The sequence below is a fragment of the Lonchura striata genome, chromosome Z (genome assembly GCF_046129695.1).
Source record: "Lonchura striata isolate bLonStr1 chromosome Z, bLonStr1.mat, whole genome shotgun sequence".
In the NCBI taxonomy this organism is placed as follows: Eukaryota; Metazoa; Chordata; class Aves; order Passeriformes; family Estrildidae; genus Lonchura; species Lonchura striata.
Window position 1 is genome coordinate 34,093,435 of NC_134642.1, and position 24,856 is coordinate 34,118,290.

The 24,856-nt window shown below is 38.4% G+C and overlaps 1 protein-coding gene across 1 annotated transcript; it reads left to right on the plus strand.

The window, feature by feature from the left end:
• The first annotated feature begins 4,443 nt into the window (after positions 1-4,443).
• EMB (embigin) lies at positions 4,444-22,001 on the plus strand. The gene is made up of 8 exons (XM_031507348.2): positions 4,444-4,735; positions 9,470-9,550; positions 12,520-12,600; positions 15,206-15,365; positions 16,541-16,629; positions 19,972-20,096; positions 21,023-21,299; positions 21,964-22,001. Exons 1-8 carry the CDS (start codon positions 4,654-4,656, stop codon positions 21,999-22,001), a joined length of 933 nt encoding a protein of 310 aa, XP_031363208.2. The 5' UTR covers positions 4,444-4,653.
• The last annotated feature ends 2,855 nt before the right edge of the window (positions 22,002-24,856 follow it).

Here is a 24,856-nt window from a genome sequence, read left to right on the forward strand (position 1 = left end):
CAAAATCTGGCTTGAATTTTTAGATGCCAGTTCCTTATGGTGGTGTGTTTGCCATGTGGACAAAGCCTTTATTGCCTAATCTGCAACCCTGCACAGTAAGAAGTGAGTATTCAGAGTATCGATAATCAGTATCAACAATCTCAATAATTGGTACTGGCAGCAATCGAGGATTTTCATAAAATACAATACTAAAGCACTATAGCACGACTTTTTGTTTCATATACAGCTCTGACCTTAGAACACAATATTAAACATTTGATACATGGCAGAATTCTCAATAGATATTATATGCTTAATCTTGCAAATTGTTTTCAAGGAGGTAGCAGAAGATACATGGATTTACAGCTACTCAGCAGGATGCAGACTGTGCAGAGAAGGCAGCTGCAGAATATGAAGATTGCATAAACTGGCCTGTAATTTTTAATCCAGACAAGACTTCTGTTTAGTTAAATCCTTAAAAGAGAGCAAGCAAGTGATAAATGTTTGAAGGAGACAAATTTTGCTTGTAGTCTTGTACTAGCACTCAGTATATTCCTTTGGCTCCTAGAAACATGCAAATTTTGCACTGTTTTCTAAAAATTTTATTATAATCTGACTGTTAGCACAGAATGGAGAACTAATTCCCCAATGCTTGTGTTGCATAACTTCTATTTCAGCACATCCTTTTGATAGTGATCTGCAGTTTAGTGACACATTATCTCTTGTCCATGCAAAATTATTTCCAGGACAGCTTGCAGGACTTATTTCTAATGTAATTCTAAATTGTGTCTCCAATTTACTACTGTTTATTTTCATGCTTTTACAATTAAAAATATCATGCCCATTAAAAGAAAAAAAAAATCTAGCTAAAGCCTAATAAGGTCTCGATGATTCAGCTTCAGTTATTGAAAGCTGCTAAGCACCATCCCTGAAGTCAACTTCCACCTTAAGTAGTTTTAAGTCCATTTTGCTTGTTTCCTTCTTTATCACAGTTCTTCTGACATACACATCAGTTACCTTTGCACAAACTGAGTGGATTTTATAAAAAGCAAACCTTCAACCAAGAAAACTCCTGGGTCACAGATGTCCTTTGGTTATTTTACTGTTTCATTTTTTAACAGAAATAAACAAATGCTGAAAACTGGGCTTTGAGAACTGGGCTTTGGTTGTTAACGAAAAGGAGTTGTAAAAGTATAAATTACAATCCACATTTTTATTCAGCCAATAATCAACATATATCAGTATTCAGATAATCAACATATATCAGTATTCATATATCAGTATTCAGTATTTCATTTACTTTCCTTTTGCCATGAAAAATTTAAGCAAAGATCTTCCTGAATCAGCTGAACAAATCAGCAATATCCCTGTATCAGAGGTTTTGTTAAATACAAGGTTTTTTATAAGCCAGAGTATGGTGCAACATATAAGTTCTTGTTCCAAAACAATTTTCACATTTGCCAAGTAACTACTATGTGAGAATAAGTCAAAGTTTGTCTATGGAAGTGAGAGAAGAGGAAAATGTGCTGCAGATCAATAAATGGAATAGATTAGACTTGGTATGTAAGTTTTAAATACTTTCCCTGAAATTTCTAATTACTGGCCAGACAATGTTTCCAAATGCAAGCTAATAGTTGATTTTTTTTTTAATATCCCAAATATTGTACTTTACCATTGTTATCACTAACCTTATAATTTCTGAAACCTCTCACTTTTTCAATGATCTTACCAAATACAGCTATAGTTCTTAGGAAGCAATGTAATCTAGCATATTATAATGCTAAGACAAATACTGAAGCATGGAAACCCTTAAAGGACTGTTTTGTTTGCTTGGTCAGTTCCTCTAAATTCTGCTTCTTTCTCACCTCCCTTCTGCCACTCTTCATCTTGCCTTTGCTTTTCTCTTTGCTGTTCCATTCTCCTACTGTTTCCTTGGTGGCTTCTGTATCTTATACCATGAGTATAGGAAAAAACAGCTTCCTTAGCAGAAGTTTGATAATTGTTTTCTTTCAACTCAGCATTAAGTGTGGATGTACCATTAGTAGATGACAAGAGCTGAGATGAAACCCTGCAAAGATGTTCATCATGTCTTCTGACTGCTCACCAAAGTTAACCTGTTGGAAAAGATCGAAGCCAGTCTTATATAGGACTAAAGACCAAGTCACTCAAAACAAACTATCTCCATCAGAACCTCCACAGTTTCCATTTAGCAAGAGCTGACAAAGCTACAGCTATGTTCTAGATAGGTCTGCCTTAGCAGATCCATTTGTGCCAGCCCCCAGTGTTTAGTCATATGTTTCCACCAACCAATCCATGTTGATTCCAGGTGGATAAAATCTGTCTTACCAACAGGTGCTGCATACCCAACTGCTAAAAAAAGTGAATATAAAGTTTTCTTTTCACCCATTCCAGGGAGAGCTAACTATAAACCAGTCCTTTCATATCTTTTGGCAGTTGACTCTCCTCTCTCCTCTGCCTCTCCTTCTCTTTCCCTTCTCTCTCCTTTCCTTTCCCTCACCCTCCCACACTACCAAGAGATAACTCTCTTCAGTCCTAACTGGTTCAGATAAAACAGCTTTCAAGTGCCAGCCAGTTTTTTCCTGTTAAAAGCTGAAGCTCATCTACCATTCCTAAACAGCTTTATCTGAATTGGATTCTCTCTCTGAATCCCATAATTCTGTGCATTTTGGCAGGCTGGCAGATTAACAAGCACGGGGGGTTCAATCTCTCCTCATAGCACATTGCATTGTGAGTACTCCTGAACACACAGCAAAGGGCCTAATGAAACAGCCCTGTTCAAGTCTTTTGCTATTAGCTGTATTTACTGGGAGTTTTTATGAAAGAAAATTTTATTCTGAAGGTCATTGTACTGGTATTGGAAAACATTTTTATGAATGAGGTCCTTTATGTCTAATTTAATAAACTACAAAATTAGAATTTAGCAGCAATTTTAATTGAGCAGTGATTTTATTTAACATTAACACAATCAAGTAAGAATGTACAAAGTAAATTTGGAAGTGATTAATTAAGTCTGATTAAGGTTCTGATAAGGCATAAGCAAAACCGATCAGGATTGGGGTACGGGGAGGGGAGGGCTTTTCACCCTGCCTCATGTACAAAAAACAAAGAATCCAAGCACAACTTATATACTGTATGCGAATACATATTCATCAGTACTTTCTATAAATCTCCTCCTGTTTTCAATTCTTGAAATCTACATCCCTGTACTGCACAGTGCATGCTCCACTTGCTGCTAAGGGGTCTTCTTGACTTTCCAGTAGTTGCTTCCAACCATGGCTTCTCATCATCCTCACTGTCCTTTGAACAACTCCACAGGCTGTACATGCACCCCAAGTCTTGTTTTATAGAAGCCAGCATTATATTTCAAAAATGTCTTATTATTTCACAGATACCTAGAATCATCCCAGTTTTGCCAATTTCAAGGCTAATTCCTTAATCATCCTGAGGCCTATTCTGTTTTGGGATTTTACTTATTTGAAATTACATCCAGTATCGTATTTTCTCATGAACATCTGAAAAATCTGTTTTGTGACTCTAACTACATCTTGTTTTCCTCTATTACTTTTTAACAAATATTTTCTAAAATATTGATATAGTTACAACTGTTAGCATGAACCATATTCATTTGTCACAATATGAATGGAAGCATGAACATGTCTAGTGCTGGAAAATCAACGCACAGGGCATTTACGCTGCATAAACTCTTACAGCTCTGACAACATGGTGAGCTAAGATGATGTAAAGGCTTTTTTGCAGCAGTTTTTTTGCATCATTGATACAAACCTCTTACACAACTCAACCTCTGCGTTAGCTGGAGCTGACAAGAAGCAGGAAGTACCCTACCCCCAAGTTATTCTTTCACAGTATGCCACCTTGCTAGAATCCACTTTGCACTGTCAGAATTCAGTTATTACAGAGCAACAAACAGAAATGCATATAATGCACATATATAAACATATATACACATATGAGTGGGTTTACTAGGTAAGCACACACGTATACAGAAAGAAAAGTGTGAACAATTTCATTGAGCCATAATCAAAAACCTGAGTTTTTGCTAGAACTTGTGCTCACTGGGCACTGCTGCACAAGCTGGGAGATTTAGAAAACGGGATGCAAAAGAGTCGAAGCTTCCACACAGTATAACCCAGCTGTCCTGGAGCCAGTGACCCTGGAAGCTGGGTTCTCCAGATCACCAGCCAAAAGGCAGGGGCAGACAGGCTCAGCTCGAAGCCCCGCCGGAATCGTTTGCCACCGAGCCTTGGTCCTAGCCAGGTGGTAGGCAGATTTTGCTTTCTGCCCCTTTGGGCCAAGAGGCAGCCCGGCCCCGCGCCCCAGCCGCCCCGCCGCCCGGGGTCTGCGGGGCGGCGCGGCCGCGCTCCAGCGAGCCGGCGGTGCGCGCCCCCGCCCGCCGGCGCGGCCTCGTGCTGAGGGCAGCGGCCGAGGCAGCAGCGCCTTCCCGGCGGGGTCTTTCTGGCCTGTTTTTTTACTTTCGTCCCAGTGAATTTGGAGCAGCTTTGCTTTGCATTTGACCCCCGTCGCTGTTGGAGTGGCCGGCTGTCCCGCAGAGCCGCCCCGGCCCGCTTGGGGCTTCCTCAGGTGTTGCAGCCCGCGGGGCGCGGATCCGGCCGGAGGAGCGGCGGGAGCGGCACCATGCCTGCCAGCTTCTCCGGGCGCTGCCTGGTGTGCCTGCTGCTGCTGCTCTGCACCAGCTTCTCGGGCGGGAACCCTGCAGGTAAATGGAAACTCTGCCCGGGCTGGGCCTCCTCCGCCCTCCGTGTCGGGCGGACCGGAGCGAGGTGGACGGGAGCGCCGCCTGAGAGCAAAGGTCCTCTCTGCTCCGCAGCATCCCCCCGGCTCTGGGGGGCACGTAGCGCTGCCCCGGCACGGCAGCTGCCTCTCGGCCTTGCCCGTGGGAGCGGCTGCGGGTGTCTTTTCCTGCGTGCGCCGCCGTGTGCCTGAGAGCTCGGGTGGGACGGCGGAGTCCGCTCTGGCTGTCCGCAGCACCGCCGTGCTGGGCGGCCGCGGGCGGGCAGAGCTACACCAGCTGTCCCGTAGCCTCAGCACATTCTCCCTCACTTAGAGAAGGGGTTTATCAGCTCACACATGCACGTTGCGGAAGGTTTGGTGGTGGGTCTTGTTTATGTCCTGTCCTTACTGAGTAAAGTGTTTCAATGCTGGAAAAAACCCGCAAAACAACCAACTCACCCCCCTTTCACAGATTGATAGATTACATTACTAAGATAGCAGTATGCCTAATGGATTATGAGGGATGGTCCTTTGGATTTGGTTTTGTGTTTTTAAATGTAGCATTTAAAATCCATGAAGAAAGAGGGACTTGAGCTTTCTGGGCACCGTTCGCCTCTAGAGGCTTTCAGCAGTTCAGGAGCACGCCAGCTGTTTCTCAGGAAACACGATCTTATTTCTCATGCAACTAGTGTTTTTTTTCTTCTTTTTGAGCATTGCAGGTTAGTAGAGAATGATTATAGTAGGAGTTACCAGATTCTGGTGTTTGCTGTGCAGGGTGAGATTCTTGGAGAAGATCTTTCCAAGGCCAAGGGTTCTGTCCAGTGTACGTGTGCATGTATATATTTGTACGTGAACATCAGTGCTGTGAATTAAATTCACTGAGGTTTAGCTCTATTTTCAGTGTGTGAAATACAAGCAGTTGTGTTTTCTTCTGCCTCTGTTGCATTTCTAGACCAAGAAGATCACTACTGCTCCCTAGGTGATGGTACCTTCTGTAAAATTTCTAGTAGTTTCATACAATGTGAAAGGAAATAACACTTTGCACTTCTCAAGTCTTGTTTGAAATGCATATTTAAGTATGTACACAGACCAAAATCTACTTAGTAGTTCTTAAGTAGTCTTTAAAATACGTGTGTATTTATGTACACACAGAACTTGAAATCCTTTCTAGCGATTTACTTAATTGAGGAGTTTGAGTGCAGATGGTCTGATATTTGTAGGAATGTGTGTCAGCATGTGGCTAATTGCCATAAGATAGTTATTTTTGATAGCTGTTAGTTCCAAAAACCATACCTGATGGTGGCTGAAGCAGTTTTAAGTTTATGTAAAGCCATTGGTAAAATGATAGCCTCTCATGGGAAGAAACAAAACAAACAAGTGAATCAAACAGCAAAACCTTCATTGTGTTTCCAAAAATTGCAGAAATCTGCCATCTTCCTAAACTGGTGGGTATTGTGTGGTTTAGAGCAGATGTCAGAAATAAGCTTTAGTGCTTTTCATCTGTATAGGAGTGAAGGTGTTGTTTTCCAGACTTCAATTAAATGTTTTTACAGCTGTATGAACTAGATAGGGTGGCATCATACTGTGACTTCTGTGATGATTTAAATGAAAAAATTGTAGTTTACTCTTTCATTGGTTATTAACTAAATGTGCATAAAGCTAGTTGAGCAGAGGAACTATCTATGCAGCTGAAGCAAAGGGGAAGTTCATGTCACCTGAAGGGAGAAGAGCTTGAAGTTGTTTTCCAGTGAAGTCCAGAAACTGTTTTGGAGATGTGAGGGTGCTTCAACCAAAAGAAATGCTTGCAGTAGAAGTGAGCAGAGAGAGAGAACTTGCCACACAAGGTTGTATGCTGCAGAAAGGTGGATTGCACAGTCTGCAGGCTGGTCAGGCACATGCCCCAAAAGCCTTATTAGATATTTATTTTGAGATTATATCTTGAAGAAGATATCTATTTTGTTATTCTTATCATAGTCATGTAACTGTTTAGTTACTTGTTTTGGAAAAATATAAACTATTGCTTTTATTTTGCATTGAGTTAAGGGTAATTTGTAGCTGTCAGAACACTGTTGTTCAGAGCTTGATGCTTTGTTTGGGTTACCTTTGCGATTGTATTAATTTAGTTGCAGCAAATGCTGCCAGATTGATTTAGGAAAAACAGTCCCGCCACATCTCATATCTCACTTTCTGCTCCTGAAGAATTCAAGGAGCTCTGAGTGTAGAACACACCTCATTCCTTACAGACTTTGCCTCCAAGTTGGGTTTTTCTGGTTTGACCTGAGGGAACAGACTTTATCAGGGTACTTGGAAGGCTTTAATGTTGATTCTCTGATGTCTCTGCAGCATTGGGACCTTCTGGTGGCTGGTTTTGGATACTACTGAATGCATGTGAACTTAAAAAGTATATGGTATTAAATTAAACAGTAAAATAAAGGTGTTAAATTAAAACCAAAATGTATTTCAGCCATTTCTTCCTCAGCTGCTTTTCTGGCTGAAAGAGAGCAAGTAGATTTTTAAGCCTGAAATTACTCTGGTAATAATAAGCATGGTACATCCATACTTTCTTAACCCAAAATACTGACTGCTATATGAAGCAGAAGTAATGTAGAAAACAAAATTGATTATATCATACTCTTGCCTATTCCTTGCTGCATGAAAATCAAGGAAATGAGATCTCTACATGCTGCCACACTATTGATTAAATCTAATGCAAAACAATTATAGGCTCAGGCATGCAGCTGAGACTCAGTAGTTCGAAGTTACTCCATGCGACTTGCTAACATCCTTGCCTGGCTGGATGACACTAATGGTGCAACGCTGGCCCATCTTGACCTCCAGTGCTACTCCGCAAGTATATATGAGAGGAAGAGTGGTGCAGTTTTCCCTCTGTTCTTTATACTTTGATGTATGGACAGGTAAGGTGAAAGAGTTAGAAGCAGGGGTGACAAAAAATAACACTACTTCTTTCACTTATTATATTAATCAAGGAAGAAAGCCAAGATGAGAACCCTATTAGTATGCAAACCACATTGCAGGTTATTTGCCTTCATTGCAGAGAGATAACAGAGCTGTTTGGCTGTTTTATCATCTTCGGGAATTTTAATTAATGTGCAGGTGATCCATGACATACTTAGAATGCCTCAAGATGCTGCAGATACAAAAATTCACTGAGATCTTTCTTCAGTTGTACTATGAATATCAGAAAAATAATAGCTCTCTCTGCTAAGTACCTCTGTCAGGCAAAGAATAAAATTGTCTTTTTACTGTCTGGCTCATAGAACAGCAGATCTTTTAAAGTTCTTTTCTAAACTGGAGGGCTGGGAGGGAGCAGCTGGCTGTGGGACCAGCGGACTGATAAAAGTGGGCTGCTGTTAAGAACTACTAATGCTTAATTCTTTTAATGTTTTTTGACTACTGTGTTTTACTCTTGGTCCAAACTAGTTGAAGTATGATGGGCAGATAAGAGACAGCAAATGGTGTAAGCCAGGCAAGGCTGTGGTGGAGTAATTGTGTGCTGGAGGTGCAGGGGAGGCTGTCTGCTTATTGGTGCTGAAATGGGGTAGGAGTGTTAGTATTGTAGGAAATGGCAGAGTGCTGACTTCACCTTCTGCAAAAGATGTGTGGTTCTCAAGTCTGAATTTGAAGCAATGTGATGCAGCATTTCACTATTCACTGAAGAGTTTGACTGGATCCTTGTGGGCCCCTTCCAATTTAGAATATTCTGTGATTTTGGGATCTCTGTGTGTTTGTTGCTGTTTTGGATGTCCAGAAGAGTTCATGATCCCAATTCCACCCCCTTGCCAATATTTTAATTACAAATGCAAAATCCATGTCTTTTCCTTGTGTGACTGAATCACTTTCTCTGATTGCTATGGCACTAGAATATATCCTGCAATATCTTTGTCCATAAAGATAGTACAAAATAAATGCTAACTCCGTCGCCCAAAGGTAGAAATACAGGAATGAAGATGCACTTCCATTCTTCTAAACCATCTAGATATCTTGATTTTCTTAAAAGAGTGACACAACTACTAAAAAAGTCCTTTGCCTCTTCTGTTGCTGTTCTTTTTCCAGTCAAGAACGTAAAGCAGATAGTCTTAAATGGTTCTTGTGAAAACTGTATCGTAGGAGGAGGATCAGATTTGCAATGGTACTGAGGAAAATTGGAAATAATGGTTAGTATTAGATGCTGGAGTTACTGTTTGATACAGATGTCTTTTCTTTTGTTTACTGAGGTGCTGGTAGAATCAAAGGAGGTATGTTCATTGCTTGTTCATCACACTAGATTTGTAAGGTTTTAATGAAGTCCGTACTCTATTGGAAAATCTGCTAATCTGTATTAAAAGTAATCAACCAATGTCAGTGGTGTGAGTGGTGTTTTAAAACAGGATGTGAGTACAGCTTAAAAAGTTGTTGGAACTTTCTGAGGAGTGTCTTTGCCACTCTTAACTGCATAAGCTAACTTCAAGAAAAGAACACTATAAAGAAATTAGAGAGCAAATATTGCCTCCATTCTTTAATCTTCTCATGCATAAAGTGAGCTAAACAACTAAAAAAACCAATTCTTGTGCATTTTAAAATTTTTTAACTTGGGGAAAAAACACAGGAGAAAGGCTGAGATGAGGATATTCTGGTAGAAGTATTTTTGTGAATTATCTTTTTCTAACTCAGTTTCTTTAAACTTTTTCTGTTGTTTTGTTGTTTTTGGTTTTTTTTTTAGATCCAGCTATGACAACACAAGATGCCAATCAGACTCAGGTCAATTCCGTAACTAAGATGCAACCTGGACATGACTCATCTGGTAATTGTTTTATTTCAGTACAGTCAAAACTCTAGTCCTTTTTCCTATGAATTTTCGTTTATCGTATTGAGTCAGCATTTTCGCACTTAAGTCTCTTGAAATAAGATTGTGAGTTTTTGGAAGAAACAGAAGCAGATACAGCACCTAGGTCTTTTAAAGCCACTGCAAGAGCTTAAGTGTCATAAGTATCTCCAGAACTGGAAAAAGCTATGCAACTACCAGTTTCATGTCCTGTTGCCCTTAGGCATATATGGCTTAAAAGCAGGCAATGACTCTGGAGGTCAGGCAATGCCCAGCTAGTGCCACTGCAGAGTGGTTGTATTATAGCTTTAAGCCATGATAATTTTTAATGAGAGCTCCTTATGCCTGTGTGTTAGTGAAAGGTATAAAAATGCTCTTGCATCATGTTCCTGCTAGCTTCATCTTTCTTAATTATGTCTGTGTCAAAATTCTTTGTTATCCCTTATACCTTAATGGTATTTTTAACAGGGAGCTGAGAATAAGTTCCAGACAGGACAGGAAACCAATGATTGTTGCTTCTACTTCTCCTTTGTCCATAAAGATCAGAGAATCAGAATTTCAGTACTGTCCAAAAGCTCATGTTGATTCGTGCAAGTCAAACATGAGCTAAATTACAGTTCTATGTGAACTCAAGTTATTTCACCTACAGTTGGGGTTTTATGGTATTTATCTGGTCTTCATTTTCGGAGCTTTTTAGCACAATGTGAGAACTAGGAGTGCAATAGCTAATAGATTCAGTAACTCTTTACATACATAGACACATGTAGACATACATGAAATACAGAAAATGTTGCATGTAGTATGACCTCATCTGAATATTTTCATTTGATAGGTGACTTGAGAAAGAAGGTCAATTTGAAAACCCTGTTTGTTGGAAGACACTTTAAAGGCTGTCTAATTTTTCCTGGCTGGATCTGCCATATGAACTAGCACTGGTGCCTTCTGAATGCATTGGTGCAAGGGCTTTTGGTGAAAAATCAGGTGATGTGTGTACTGCAGTGGCATAAACTTAGCTGATCTGTGACAACCCTGACATGCTGTCTGAGTATTTGTGCTCACAGGCAGGCTAAGATATGGCCAGACCTTTTCAGCCTTAGTATTATTTCCTGGGTAAACACTTGGACTAGTTTCCTTTTCCATGGGACAGAGATCAAGGCTTGTGTTCTTGTCTACAGCCAACAGGACTATGGTCTACTGCTAAAGACAGCTTTGATTTCTCTACTTAAAAAGCCATTTTGTACTATCAGTTGAGATTGACAACAATGTACTGTCAACAATACCAAATTAAATAGCCTGAAGTTCTGTTCTTCTATACTAAACACCTTAATATACAGGCTTATTTTTACTTAAACTTGTTGAAGCTTGAGGGAAAGTATGAAAATGCAGATGGAGTGAGCCAGAAAAAGATTGATTGCCAGTGCAACAGAATTCCTTGTGCTGTGAGCTTGACAGGATGTTTTCTTAAACTGGCCGAAAATGAAAAGGCAGGTGTACCTCTGCTTATGTCTTCAGATCCCCAAACCACTAGCGGGTACCTCCTTCAGCACAGCCAGGTCCTCTCAGCTGTAGCTCAGAGGCATGCATTTAAGATCTTTACCTGAGAGTTCAGTACTTTATGGAAGGGAAGAGAAGGAGTAATTCTGATGAGATGTAGGCTTTTAGAGATGTTATTTCTATTTTGCAGTAGTTGATTTGGCCACCCAATGCATCTCTCAGTGGGAAGGCTAAAAGTGTAGTCCAGTTAGTCTATCTTCTCAATTGTGATAGGGCATCTTTACAATCTATGAACTGCAGATGTAATCAAGCTCCTCTCCTTCTAAAAAAAACAGAATAATTTTCTCTTACAATTCTGTGTGACTAGGCAGAATCAGTCTCTAACTACTATTCATACATTTCTGCAATGCATTATGAAATATATGACAATAATTTGACTTTCCAAGCATGTAAAAGCATGTGTGGCATAAAACATGTAGTTTCTTTTTTGAGATGGTGGTGAAATTTATTTATTTATTTTTGTCAGCTCAGCTAAAAGAAGATTTTTGTAGCTGGGCTACATCTATTAGAGCTGCAGTTTATTAATTTGCTTACTTTCTCTGTTCTTGAAATGTGTGAGGACAAGTGAAAGGAGCAGCCTGTCTTAGAGTTGCTAATTCAAGCTTTGTAGAGCTTTGTAAAAGACCTTATACTCTCTGAAGGGTATGTGATCCAGAGCCCCACCAAAAAGGAATTTTGATGACCATACACCTTGTAAATGGTAGGCTTTCCTAACAAAAGGAGAATAATATTTTTAGGTCAGCTATATGAGGGTTAATATTGGTATCCTTTCTTTGTAGAAGAACATTGCCTGCTCTGTATCAGAAGTTTTAAGAAGCAGTGATGGTCTTCGACCATTTTGTAGTGGACCACAAGGTGTTCTTTCCTCTGAATTCATTAAAGAAGCACTTAGATTAAATTGTCTACCTCTTGACTTCCTGGTTGTGTTAGATTGTCATAGCTTGGGGAATGGCAGCATTCTGTTGTTCTGGGTTTTTTTGTTGGATGACTTTTGTTGGTTGGTTGGTCTGGGTTTTTAATTTTTTTCTAAAGCTTATTACTTTCTCAAGAACTATTTAAACATTGATGTAGTCCTGTATGTAAGCTTGACTTTTTGAGTCAAGCTGTAAAACAGCGATGAGATTTTAGATACTTACATTCAAAACTGCAACATTATGATAAAGCTAGAAACCTTTATCTAACAGCATAATTGCTATAACATCAACCCCACCACATTGCTGCTTTAAGATTACAGCTGCTAACACAGGTTTATTAAAGGATCACCACAGTAGTCAGCATCTGGCAAGGTCTGTTTTCTCCTTTCAAGGTTGTTATAACTAATAATTGCCAAACCATATCACTGTGTGATTGTTTATAGAGGTAATTTAGCTTTGTTTCCACCCAAACCTTGTTAGGTCCTGATGCTGCCACACAAGAGCTCAAGCCAGCAAGCAAGCAGAACACTAACATCTCAGAGTATGAGATTGTCCTACCTGGTGAGTTTGTTACTTTCTGTCTTACAATTATTTTCTGTTGAATGCGAGTACACACAAATTTTCATATGAGAAGCATCTAGAATGGCAAGCTCTTGATAAAGTGAAGGTGTTCACAGTGAGCATGTGATGAGCCCAGTGAAAGGTAAGTACTTTTATGTTACTATTAACTTCTCTATTCTGGTAATAACTATTTTGCAGTGGTGAATCAGATTCCTGTTTTTATTAAAACTAAAAGTAAAACTAATTCATATATCTTCCTCCAAATCAATTGAAATGATATTTTTTTGACTAGTGAATCCACTTGGAGAGACCACATAAACTAGAGTACTTGCTGAGTAGCAGATGTTAATTTAGCAACACTACAGGAGTCAAAGTGTGGAGAACAGCAAAAATAAACCTGTTCCTAATGAAATTATAATCTTAATATGAAGTTCTCAATTACCAGATAATATTCTAGAATTAATTTCTTGGCTAGCTGAATAAACTGATTTAACTGAAGTATCTCTGGAAGACTTGCAGAGAATTGGAGTGACATTTTAAGGATGTAATTTTGCAGCATTTATGCTGCATTTTCTTCTAGCAGGAAACTTAAAGTACTGTTTCCTGTTCTGGTATCTGCACTCTTAGTACAGGGATGCCCCAAATATCAGTCTTGCTATTGGTTAATCTTCAACATCATCAGTTTTTACGTTTCATTCATTCAAGTTTTAAGATTTTATAAGGGACAGATACTGCTTTCAGCTAGTGTAATTAGTCTGACTGTGAAACCTTTGCTGCTGTGAAACCAATTCCAGTTGTAAAATTACTTTGATCATAAACAACCTCAACAAGCTGAGTTATGCTTGGCTCATTTATTCAGCCTAATTGCCCTAATAAATTAGTTTCTTCCATTGCAGTTGCTCTGCAATGGAAGACTGAGGTGTTACACTTGTAAGTTTATCTCCAGTTCAACAGATCTGAAGTATTTTGGCCAGCACTCACAATTCTGGATATGCTGTTCTTCAAGTTGTACATGTCTCTGCCAGACCGAGTACAGTTCACTTTGGATCTAGGTGCTGTCACTCCAGTGAGACTTTGTTGCTGCATAGGTATGACTTGCATTACTAAGTTAGTGAGCTGTACTAAAAATGCAGCAGAAGGAGCGATGGGTGCTGCTGCCTATTACCTGTTCCCAACAAACATCTCCTGTAGAAAAGCAGGTTGAGTTAACCTTCAGGCAACACAGTCAGACCCTCACACTACACTCACCACAGCTGGCTCAGTGAGAGAGGCAAGAAAGGCTCTTTTTGCAAGGTTTTATTCCAGTGAGGTCACATGAGGCTAAAGGGAACCTGGTGAGAAAGAGAACCACCATGGGTTGCAGGCAGCTTAAGAAGGGGAAGGGCTGGGGGACAGAGCTAAGGGCTGGGCAGAGGGGACTGGTCTCCACGGGAAAGGGCGAAGCCACCAGGGGTATCCAACCAATGATGGAACAGGGAAAGGAGAAACCTGGGGAAGGCCATGGGGGAGTCTGTCTTTTCCCCCCAGAAGGACTCCTCTATGTTAGTTAGTCACTGCCATTGCCAGGGCAGAGGACTTGGGAATTGATTGAGAGCAGAGAGTTTATGGGATGCTACACTGTACTTTAAAACTTCATTTTCTCTTGGAAAGAATGTGAGCTGTGCAATACATCTATATTTTTTTTTGACTACCAAATACTTCAGAATATATCTAGAATTGATGTGAGACATGCATGAATTTTATTGGAGTATTTAGATGACTAAGCACACTTCTATCATGGCATGAATGAAAAGGCCAGTTATGAAATAAAATGTCAGTATTAATGGGTAAAACATCCAAAGTGTTTTCTTATAGAAGGCTGTTTCCATGGATCAGAGAAGATATTTGCTGTTGATACCTGCTTTTTGGATGTACTTTTATGCTCAGGAACCTATAGTCATAAAAAGCAAAAAACTGACAGGTTTTCCCTACTGTATTGGAATATTTTCTCACTGTAACTCTACTGACTTGCCAGGGAGGCAAAGGTGGCCCTCAATGGGTTTGAAGAGGATATGAGGTCCACTTGAGTAACTGTAGGCATGAAAGGCCTGATTCAATAATGTTAAGATTGCAGATCTTGCTTCCCTAGCAATAGGATATACCTGTGATCTCACAGTATAATAAGTCTGCAACTGGCTGAAATCCAAACAGTTACAGTTACTTATGTCTTAACTCTTCTTGATGTTGATATAATTTTCTATATCCATATTAAGTTCTTAAGCTTTTACATTATTTAATCCAAACCAAAAATGTTAAGTCAGTCTTGTAAGTCTGTCTTCATTGCAGTGAAATGAATATCTGTGCTTCTGTATTAAAGCCCCCTAGGACGTTTACATACAAAATAGGAGTGTGTTATTTTTGTAAAGGGGATATGTGTTTTAACTCAGTTATTACTTACGAAAATTGCTGTGAAACTCTGATTTTGCAGGGGCTTTTTTCACCTGGAGAATATAAAGAGCACCTGTGTTCACCTGTAATCCTGTATATGTTAACACAGTCTCTGAAGCTTCTTCACCCAGAATGAGGAGAAACGTTTTTTCATTAAATGTTTTTAAACTTCTTATAGGTGTGTCTGAAAAAAATATCTCTTTGGCCAATCCAACTAAAGTTGAACTTACATGCAAATTAGATGAGAATTCCAATCTGAAAAATCCTCAGGTGACTTGGAAAAAGGGAAGTGAAACAATTAGTCACACCAGTAAAACTCAGAACAGCTGGACCATTGAGTAAGTAGTGTTCTTTATGTTGTGATTTGCAGATTCTAATGAATTACCATCTTATATGCAGTGCCTAATACTAGTAATATGTGTATTAGAAAAGAGAAAAATGCAGAGATGAATCAACATACTGAAGCAGTCAGAAAGGAGAAAGATTGAAGGTATCTTAAGCCTGGAGGATGAGCTCCTCTTTTTCCTCTAGTGCATGAAAAACAAGTTTTTTTAAAAAAATAACATAGAATAATGAAGCAGTTCCTTGAAGTCTCATAATTTTGTTCAGTAAGCGAAATAATAACCAGTCTGAGATTAAAGCATTTTAGCAATTTCTCTTTCCACTCCCTCATTTTACACGTGCTCTTTTCTACCGCATTGCTAGGCTACCTCATTTCTACCTTTGCAAGGGTCTGGAAGGCATCAATGATCATTTTCTTTCCTTTATAGGTAACAAAGTAGAAGTGAAATTTACAGTAAAGGTTTTTTTTTGAAGGTTTTCTTAAGTCTTTCAGACCTCTACAGAAGCTCAAAAAATGTTGTAGAAGCCTTTTTACAATTGATACAATTTATTGTTGTTCTTTAGAATTAGTCCAGTTAAACATTTTAACTGATTGGTCTCCATTTGATTTCTGTACAGTTTTAAGAGAAGTAATACTTACATAAAATTTCTATTTTAAACATTTTGATGAGAATATAACTGTCACTTACTTGATACTCCATGTACACAGACATGTAAATCTTTTTCAAAGTGACAGTAAAATGTATAGTTTGCTGGTGGAGAAGATGCTGGACTTCATTAGATGAAAATACTTTAAAACTGTTTATTTATTTTGTGTTGAAGAGATTACATAAATAGTTTGTTTTTCCTAAAGCCCTATGTAGAATATGCTTCACAGTTCACATGGAGAACCCATGTCTAATTCAGTAATCTGTAGATAATGCTATTTAAAGGTAAAAATGTTGTTTATGATCCAAAGTGTGCTTGTGCTTTTCTGTTTTCTTAAAAATATTATGCCATTTCTTCATTGCACTAGACCTGAATCTTAGTTTTTCAGTGGTGGTATGTTCTCTGCTCCACTACTAATCCTTACTGTTTTCTTTAGAATGATAACTAGCAGTCACTTGTGGTGGTACAAAAAGGAAACATAAAAAACCTCCAAATTAATGATTTTTTTTTTTTTTTTTTTAAGATTGACCATCTCAGGGAGCCGTGAGCTGGGAAGTTACACTTGTATTCTGAAGGCTGAAAAAGAAGTCAGTGCTACGTTTCATTTGCACGGTAATTTAATTGATTTGTATTTATTTAAAACTTTTGTTCCAGCTGACTATTGCAAGGCTGTGTTAATATTCTTTCTGGATAGTATGGAAATTGTAATGTAATTTGATAAGTAGTGGCTAATACAGTCAGGCTAAGTGAGAATAACTATTGAAGTAATTTCAGTAGCATGGATTGAAACTAAAAGCCTTTAAAAAAAATTCTAATAACCAAAAGAGCATACAAGTCTGTTTTTTACCCTTCTTGACTAAGTGATTTCCCCTTCCCTCTCCATCTCTGAAACAGGTGTGAGTACACTTCACTTTCTGGGGAATGGGATTAAAGGATGGTGTCTTGGATAAATTTTTTCAAAAAGCAGAGCCAATACTTTGAAATTTGAGTCTGAGGTTAGGTGTTAAAAGTGAAGTAGTGATTGGTAAAATGGAGGCAGGATTTTTAAAATTTTGTTGGTGTTTCTGAAACAACATTATTGCTTTAGTGCTTATTTTATTCTGTAATGGTATAAGAATAGTACTTAGATGAACAATTAGTGTGCTTCATTGTGCAGTATGAGTACCCTTTCTTCTGTTTTGTTCTCTTCTCCAATAATGTTACCTGGAAGTAGGAGGTAGGTGAAATTCAGATCCATGGAAGATATGTGGAAATGATAATACAAGTTGGTGAACTGATGAATATCTCTAGTGGGAGTTACTCCTTTCTCTGTTCCTACCATCTGAATTTTGCAAAGAGGAAGGCATGTATTTCATTTGTGAAGATAGATATAGGAGAGATTTTCCCTAAACACAGGCTCTGAGAAAACCTAACTATTCAAATCATTTCCCTAACCTTAGCTAAATTAAGCAGTGGGGCTCTCTAATTCTTAAGCTGCCAAGGTGCCTTTGTTCAGTGGGATATCCAGTAATAAGACTTGAGGAAACTTGCAGGGGTTCAAATATCAAATGTTGATGCCTGCTTTCAGTGCTGAATAAAGACAAAGTTGTAGCTTACTTGGGCCTTTTAATCTCTAAAAAACAATTATGTATTTTTCTTGTCAGCATATGGGTAAAGTTTAGTCAAATAGCTAACCCAGGTTGGTGCAGATGGAAAAAAATCCAAGGAGATCTTTTTTTAAAGTACACAATAACTATTACAGTAAGGGCAGCAATGACTCAATAGGAAAGTCATATTTTCCAGAACAGTGGATAGGATGGTTGATCTATTATAGGAAGATCAGAGAACTGCTGCATGATGGTTGAATGCTGCCACTTCTGATGCCATAAAAAGTACTGGCTTGATGCTTTTTAAGATTAATGCAAGAGTGAAGGAAATGGGAAAGAGAAGTCCTTGAATCTTCCAGTCAGTAATGCAGGGAGAACAATTTTCAAACTGAAAGATGAGTAATGTGTTGGTATAGACTCAGTGGCTTAAGTCATCACTGCTGTAGCTAACTGTAATACCTTTTCCACAAGGCAGTTCTGAATTATTGCATGTGTTACCTCTCCACTTGTTCCCCCCTGATTCCTGGCCTGATTTTGAGGAGTCATGTTTTTACTCAGGTTTGCAGAAAACACAGATATTTACAGGTTCAAGTTAATAAACACAGAAGACAATAGTAGGTGTTATAAAATGTTGTGAAGTGCTGCTAGCCTCTAAAAGTGTAGAATAGATTAATTTCTTTGCCCTTTGTTGAGGGACCTTTAAGCAGCAGTTAAGGTATGTGCACCATGAAATTGCTCTGGTTTTTAAAGCTGTGTGGAAATCTGACTGGTGTAAATGCTGGTGCTGACACCTGTCTGTTTCTTCAGAAGTTGGCTTTGTGCAGCAGAAGTATTTTGTCATCAAATTTGGTGAACCACTTGCAGAAGTACCTGTGATAAGCCTTGCAGGCATTCAAGGATTAGCTGTTACAGAGCCAGATCCTAGAGTTTGTAATGGATATTCATATCCTTAATCATGGCTGATGTGGTCACATGTATTACTGACATGCTTATAGCTGAGCTTTGTCACTCACTAGTGTGGCTAAGTATCTTTGACTTCCACATAAACTTGTTGTGCTGGGTGTACAGGGCTTTTTTATCCTAACCTGCTGGTGTTTCTTCTGCTCTAAATTGCAAGGGAGATTGCAGCAGTAATTAGTGAGGTCATCCCTTTTAGTGGCAGCAGAGAAGATACACAGCCAGTACTCTTTAAAAGGATAGTGTTTAATGATTAAAATATATACATTGAGAGAACTTCAGTAGTAGTCTTGATATGTGGTGCTGCAAATTCTGAGACTGAAAACAGTGTTCTTATTAATAAATTGGTTTAATATATATTTCTGTATAATAAAACTTAAGTTTGAATACACATGAGAAGTAGACTTTTTTGGGAGAAAAAATAATTTGTGCTCACCAGTCAGGAAGGGGTGAGGACAAGAACAATCTTAGCTTGTATCAAATTGTTCATCATAACTACTGAAAGTAGATACTTGGCCTACTTAGTCTAGTGTGATCAGTAAAATCTAAAGTATGTACTAGATCTGTACTTAAAAAGTAGAGCAATGAAATTTGAAGTAAAATTTAAAATTAGTGGATCTGAGGAAGACTTATTGGTAAACATCCTAATAAAGAGGGAAAGAAAGGGGAAATACATACTTCAACATAATGCATTTGCTAAGCTCTAGCAGTATTTATAGGATAGTCTCAATATATTCAGTAAGCTTTCTAAGTACTACATACTTTTGGAAGTTTGTGGGGCACAAGCAGTTACCAGTAGCTCTAAAGTTAGTCTGATTTCTTGTTGACTGTATTCTGTCCTCAGCAAGACTGGACCAAAAGTCTTTTTTTATTGGCATGTACCCAAAAGTCATTGCTTCAGCTCAGAAATGTTTACAAATCTCTATCAGTCTGCAGTTTTTTCTCAGTTACAGAATCATTCTCTGTACATGTCAGATACCATTATATAGGCACATTGTGACTGAAATAGACTCTAGCAGTTTCTGCAGATGGAGTGAAATTGCAGGAAAATTATGTTTGTTTCTACTGTACTAGAACTGAAGCATGTAGCTGGCAGCTGCCAAGGGAAAAAGGAAATGGGCAAGGGTAGAAATCACAGTCTGATTTTTCTTTCACTTGACATTTGGTATTAATTGGCAACTTCCAAGATCACGCAGCAGCTGAAAACAGGATTCCACTAGTCTTCTGCACAGATTATATATCTGAAATAGCTGCCCAAAATAACTCCTCATGTCATAAATGATAGAATCATGAGGATTTTAAATAGAAAAAGTGAATGGAGTACTATAAATGAATACCCAAATATCTTCTTTGTAACGCTAATGAAAACCTTTGTTTTTCATTTGATGTTTTTTTTTCTCCTTGTTCTTAGTACCAATCATTGATGGAAGAGAAAAACCCATAATCTCTTATGAAGGAGATATAGCTGTAATGGTTTGTACAACTGTGTATAATCCCAAGGCCTGGGCCTGGTATATGACCAATGGAACTGAGCTGGTAAGATCTCCCTCTGTTGGGCAAGCAAAACAGTATGACAAAAAAAAAAGTATGTATACTTTGTACTTCACTACAAGCTCTACAAATTCTGTTTCCATTAACTTTAGCAGAAATCTTTATGGAAATGGAAAAAATATCTGTAGTATTTACAATATTCATTGTTATAGGGATGTAGTTTTTTGATCTGGTTTGTATGTTTCTTTCTCAAAAAGGCCCTACCATACTCTGAAATAAGGTGAGTCTTGAGAGACTTGTTTTTACTTTATTTATACTGGTTATACTACTCAGATCTTGCTACTGGATACAAAAATAATTGTACAGCAGGACATGCTTTCACCTCAAAGATGTTGTAGGACCCTTTACTTCTTCCAGATACAAGTAATTCTGTTTCTTAGCCTTATGACCTATCTAGAAAGCACAGCTTCCTAAAACACTTTCTTTTAGCCCTCTTCTGAGGCCCGCACTGTCAGCTGAGAGAAAGTAAAGAGATCTGTCTCTTTATATGGCTGGAGACCAGTACTGACTTTAAGAGTATCAGTGTATTTCCCAGTGAAGGAGAGCTCCCTCTTCCACTTCCTTGAAAGTGTGTGTTTTATGCTATGGTGAAACTCGTGCATTAGTTCTAGCGGCCAAGGATGCTTTTGTCATTGAAGAGTTGATATCATCAAAGGTACATTTTGTCCAGTCTTAAATAAAATAAAACAGGTCAGACAGTTTGCCCACTGAAACTTCCAGTGAGTTCAGAAGGAATTAGGATGTCCAGCTAAAATAAGCCCTTCCCTTTAATGTGGGGTTACTTTGCTTCATGAATGCCTTTTGTTCCTAATTCATTGTACATATCTATACAGAACTGAATGTTGATGTGATACTGTTTGATTAAATACCCCCTCATTACATTATTAAGACTTGCAATATATTTTTTCTAGGTTTCCATTGATAAGATGTTACCTGTGGACAAGTTTCAAATTAAGAGTCCATCTGTTAGTATAAACCGTTTGGAGGTAGTCAAGCTCACCAGGGAAGATTGTGGTGTATATTGGTGTGAAGCTGCTTTTGAATTAGGGCCCAGTAAATCAAGGTTTGAACTTAGAGTTCTGTCCATCGCAGCACCTCTCAAGCCCTTTGTAGCAGTTGTGGCTGAAGTTGCTATTCTTTTAACTACTATTGTCCTCTATGAGGTGTATTCGAAAAGGAAAGCAAAAGGTAAGTTTTGGTGAGGGGTTTTTGGTTGGTTGGTTTGAGTTTTTTAATTAATTTCTAGCTTTCTGTTGAAACTACAGTCAAAGGTGGAAAAGACCTAAAGTGCAGCATATATGAAGTTGAGTCATTTTCACATCTGTATTTCTGATAAAATTCTTTGATCTAAAGCACTGCTATGAAAAGAGCTTTCTCTAAGCAATACTTATCCATAACAGTTTTGATAGAGTCCTGGGGTTTTTTTCCCCCTTACAATACAAGTGAATTTTGAGGCTCTAATTTTTGGGGGAATGCTTAGGAATGGAAGCAATTCTTGGTAGCCTTGATGGAAGAATTTTCTTTAAAGACATTCTGTAAGAAGGAGAAATGCATTTGTCTAGTAAAGACATAAATGAATGTTATTTTGAAATGCAGAAATATATAAACTTCTATATAAGATGATTTGCATTAAAATCAAATTAATAAAACCTTATCAAAATAAGCTTTTTCACCACTTTGGAGGTAATTCCTTTGAATAGATGTACAAGGTGATCTGAAATACATATTTAAGTAAACTAACAAAATAAATAACATTTTGTTTTGATTAAACAATTACTAAATGTATTAAACAATAAATTTTCTATTGTTTATTAAATGGATACTTCTATATAGTACTTCTTTTGTTTTGCAGGAGATGAAAAACAGTTTGACCAAACTGAGAAACTGTAAGCAAAAAAGTTCCTATACTCTAGTTCAATATTTGTTCTTATGTGTATTTGCATTGTACAAAATTATACCTTGTTTTTGATCCCATTGGCAAGGGGGATGGTGGTCAATGTGAAAGAAGGGTTTATTCTTTTCCTTAAGAATTTCTAATTTCAGAGTGAGCAGAACACTATTTTCTAAATGGAAAGTGATTTTGAAATTGCAGTATCTTTTTTTGGTGGTGTTTGTTTGTTTTGTATCAGTTTTGCATTTTTATTCTTTTATTTTGTGAGAACACCATGTGTCCTCATTATAAGCTCATTCTAGAAGACTATAACTGCATGGAAATAACTTCCAGGTGAAAGTGTAACAGAAGTGTCTCTGCTTTGTGGGTATTTTTGTTTTGTTTTTTTTTTTTTTCAAAGTGTATTTGGCCACATTAACATGCATTTCTCCTCTGTGCATGTGGTCAAAGCCTTAACTCTCATATCTAAGCCTGTAGTTGCTGGGGTGTTGGGAGCTGGCATTGTTGGCTGTTTTGGGTGCAAATGCCAACCTCTCAGGAGATTTCGCACTGTGCTGGTAGCTTGGGCTTCCTGTGCTGTGCTGCTGTAACCAAAGGAGCAGGTGTAGGCACTTCATGCTGTTCTGCTGTTCCAGGGTCTGTGCTTCCATGCTGGCTCCCCTGCCCTTAGGATCTTACATTTCTTCAGGCTTGCTTGCTGAAGTATGCTATACTTGTCTCTCTGCCCATCCCTTGAAGCCGGGTTCCCTTATCTAGCCTGTTTATCTCTTAAAACAAGAGGAAAGTTGCCTAACAGGTCATTTAGATGGGTCCAGTCTACTCTAGTTTTTGTCATCTTGATCCCTTCTCTCCTGCTGTGTTTGTTTGCCTTTTTCTTCTGATCCTCTCTTCTCTTTCCCTCTTAGATTTTTTTTCCTGCAATGATCTTTGTATTGTCCTGTATTGTATTCACTTTCTTATTCCTTTTTTCAGTGCTGAAAATGTATTTTGGTGCTTAAAGCTTTTACTCAGTTACAGTATAAAGTGGGAGTATATCTTGGGAATGTAGTATTCTATTACGCTGCTGAATGTTTGGGGATATGTCTTGAGTTGAAAATTGATAAATTGTCTTTATTGTGCAGCCTGCTTCTCATAAACATGTTGAAAACACTAGGATAGTAACACAGAATAGTTCACTAAAATACTGGTTTTGCCCATGGGGGATGTGGTTCTGTACAGCTGCTTAATCTTTGTGTAATTCTTATATACATACATCCAAGGAAGATTTAATTAACTATGTACTTCCCTGATTCAAGAACTGAAAGTTATTTCAACTATTGGCTGTTTAGAAGATGGATTTGTGTACCGGAGAGTGGCTCCAAAGGAAAATGTCTGGTCTGTTATGTCAGGGGATGACTAATACAGCTGTATTTGGTTGATGAGTCTATAATTAAATGTCACATCCAGCAGTGTATTTAGGTGGTAGCCTAGTGAATCACAAACTTTTTTTTAGCAAGAGAACTTTCTATTCAAGTGTTTTTTGTGATGCAGAGCATAATAGCTAGTTGCAGTTATTCAGAAGGAAACTGGGAATGATTGTCTTACTATTCAGCTTTGGAATTTACCCTTTTGTTCTTGTGTAGGTCAGAAGACAACGTAACTGGGACACGCAAGTAGTTCTATGCAGAGGGGGAAGGTTCCTTTAGAGGTGAGTAAGAGATGAGAGACCAGAGTTTCCTTTTCTCTTGAGCAGCCTAATACTAGGACAAAGAAGTCCGCTTTGCCAACCCAATCCTTTGTTTTAATGTGCGAGCAAAACAGTAATTAAAAAATTGTTTAGGTCAAGTAAGATACAGTTGAACAAGAAATCAAGTTCAAATAATTTTAACTCAATTGTGTTGTTATTGTGATTTACTAGTTCTGTTAATCCATGTAGTCTTTAAATTGGGACCCAGGTTAACCTGCTTGACCTGCTTGGTCATGAAAGAATCCAGTGAATGCCAGGGTAGATGCTGAAATGCATAAGAGGTGCTGCTGTGTTCAAAAACCCACTCTTTTCATCGGTATTTTGGGTGTCAAATGAGTTTATGAAGGAAGGATCCTCTGTAATAGCACACTGGGAATTTGAAAGTTCTGGAGAGATGTAGAGGAGTCTGGGAAAGAAGATTGGGCTTAATAGACAGTGATTTGAAAGGATTAGCTGTAGAATGAGGAAGCAGAATATGTGTATGTTGCATCACCCTCGTTGCTGGTGGCAGGAGCAAACCTGGAAAGGGATGAGGTATGAGCGTGGTAGTAAATAAAATAGGAACAGGTATGACCGGAGTGCTTGAAAATCGTAGTTTAATAAAGGAAAATTAAAAGGTGTGCTAACAATAAATGCTCAATAAAAACATGGGCTATACACTGTATGGAGCTACTCCAGAAGAACATAAAATGAGATAAGCACAAATACAGAGGGCAGGGAACAAATGCAGTGAACAAAGAGAAGCAGAAGCCATACCTTACATAGAACACAAGACTAATCAGAAAGCAAGGTTCATAACATAACCTTATATGGAACAATTTAGTCTGCATAACTGCTCCCATCATTCCTTCTCACCCTAATTTGTGGGGAATGCCCAGAGCACGGCCCTGGTAGGCTCACATGTGTAGTAAAGCTGTATCATGAATTTCCTGATTTCCTGATTCTCTACCCTCTTCACAGTCTAATTATAGGCTGTTTCTACTTATGCCATCTGGAAATGCTTGTCAGAGCACTCTGTCAGTTGAGGACCAATCCTACATACTCTTGCTTCTATTCTGCATCTGGCACCTCAACCTCTGATCTGTAGAAGAGAGGTGTGAATGACTTAGCATTCATGTGGCTGCTGGT

Coding starts and splice junctions, on each gene's coding strand:
- EMB (XM_031507348.2), top strand. CDS start 4,654: ATGCCTGCCAGCTTCTCCGGGCGCTGCCTGGTGTGCCTGCTGCTGCTG. Junction 9,551..12,519: donor ACCTGGACATGACTCATCTG/GTAATTGTTTTA, acceptor AAACCTTGTTAG/GTCCTGATGCTGCCACACAA. Junction 12,601..15,205: donor GTATGAGATTGTCCTACCTG/GTGAGTTTGTTA, acceptor AACTTCTTATAG/GTGTGTCTGAAAAAAATATC.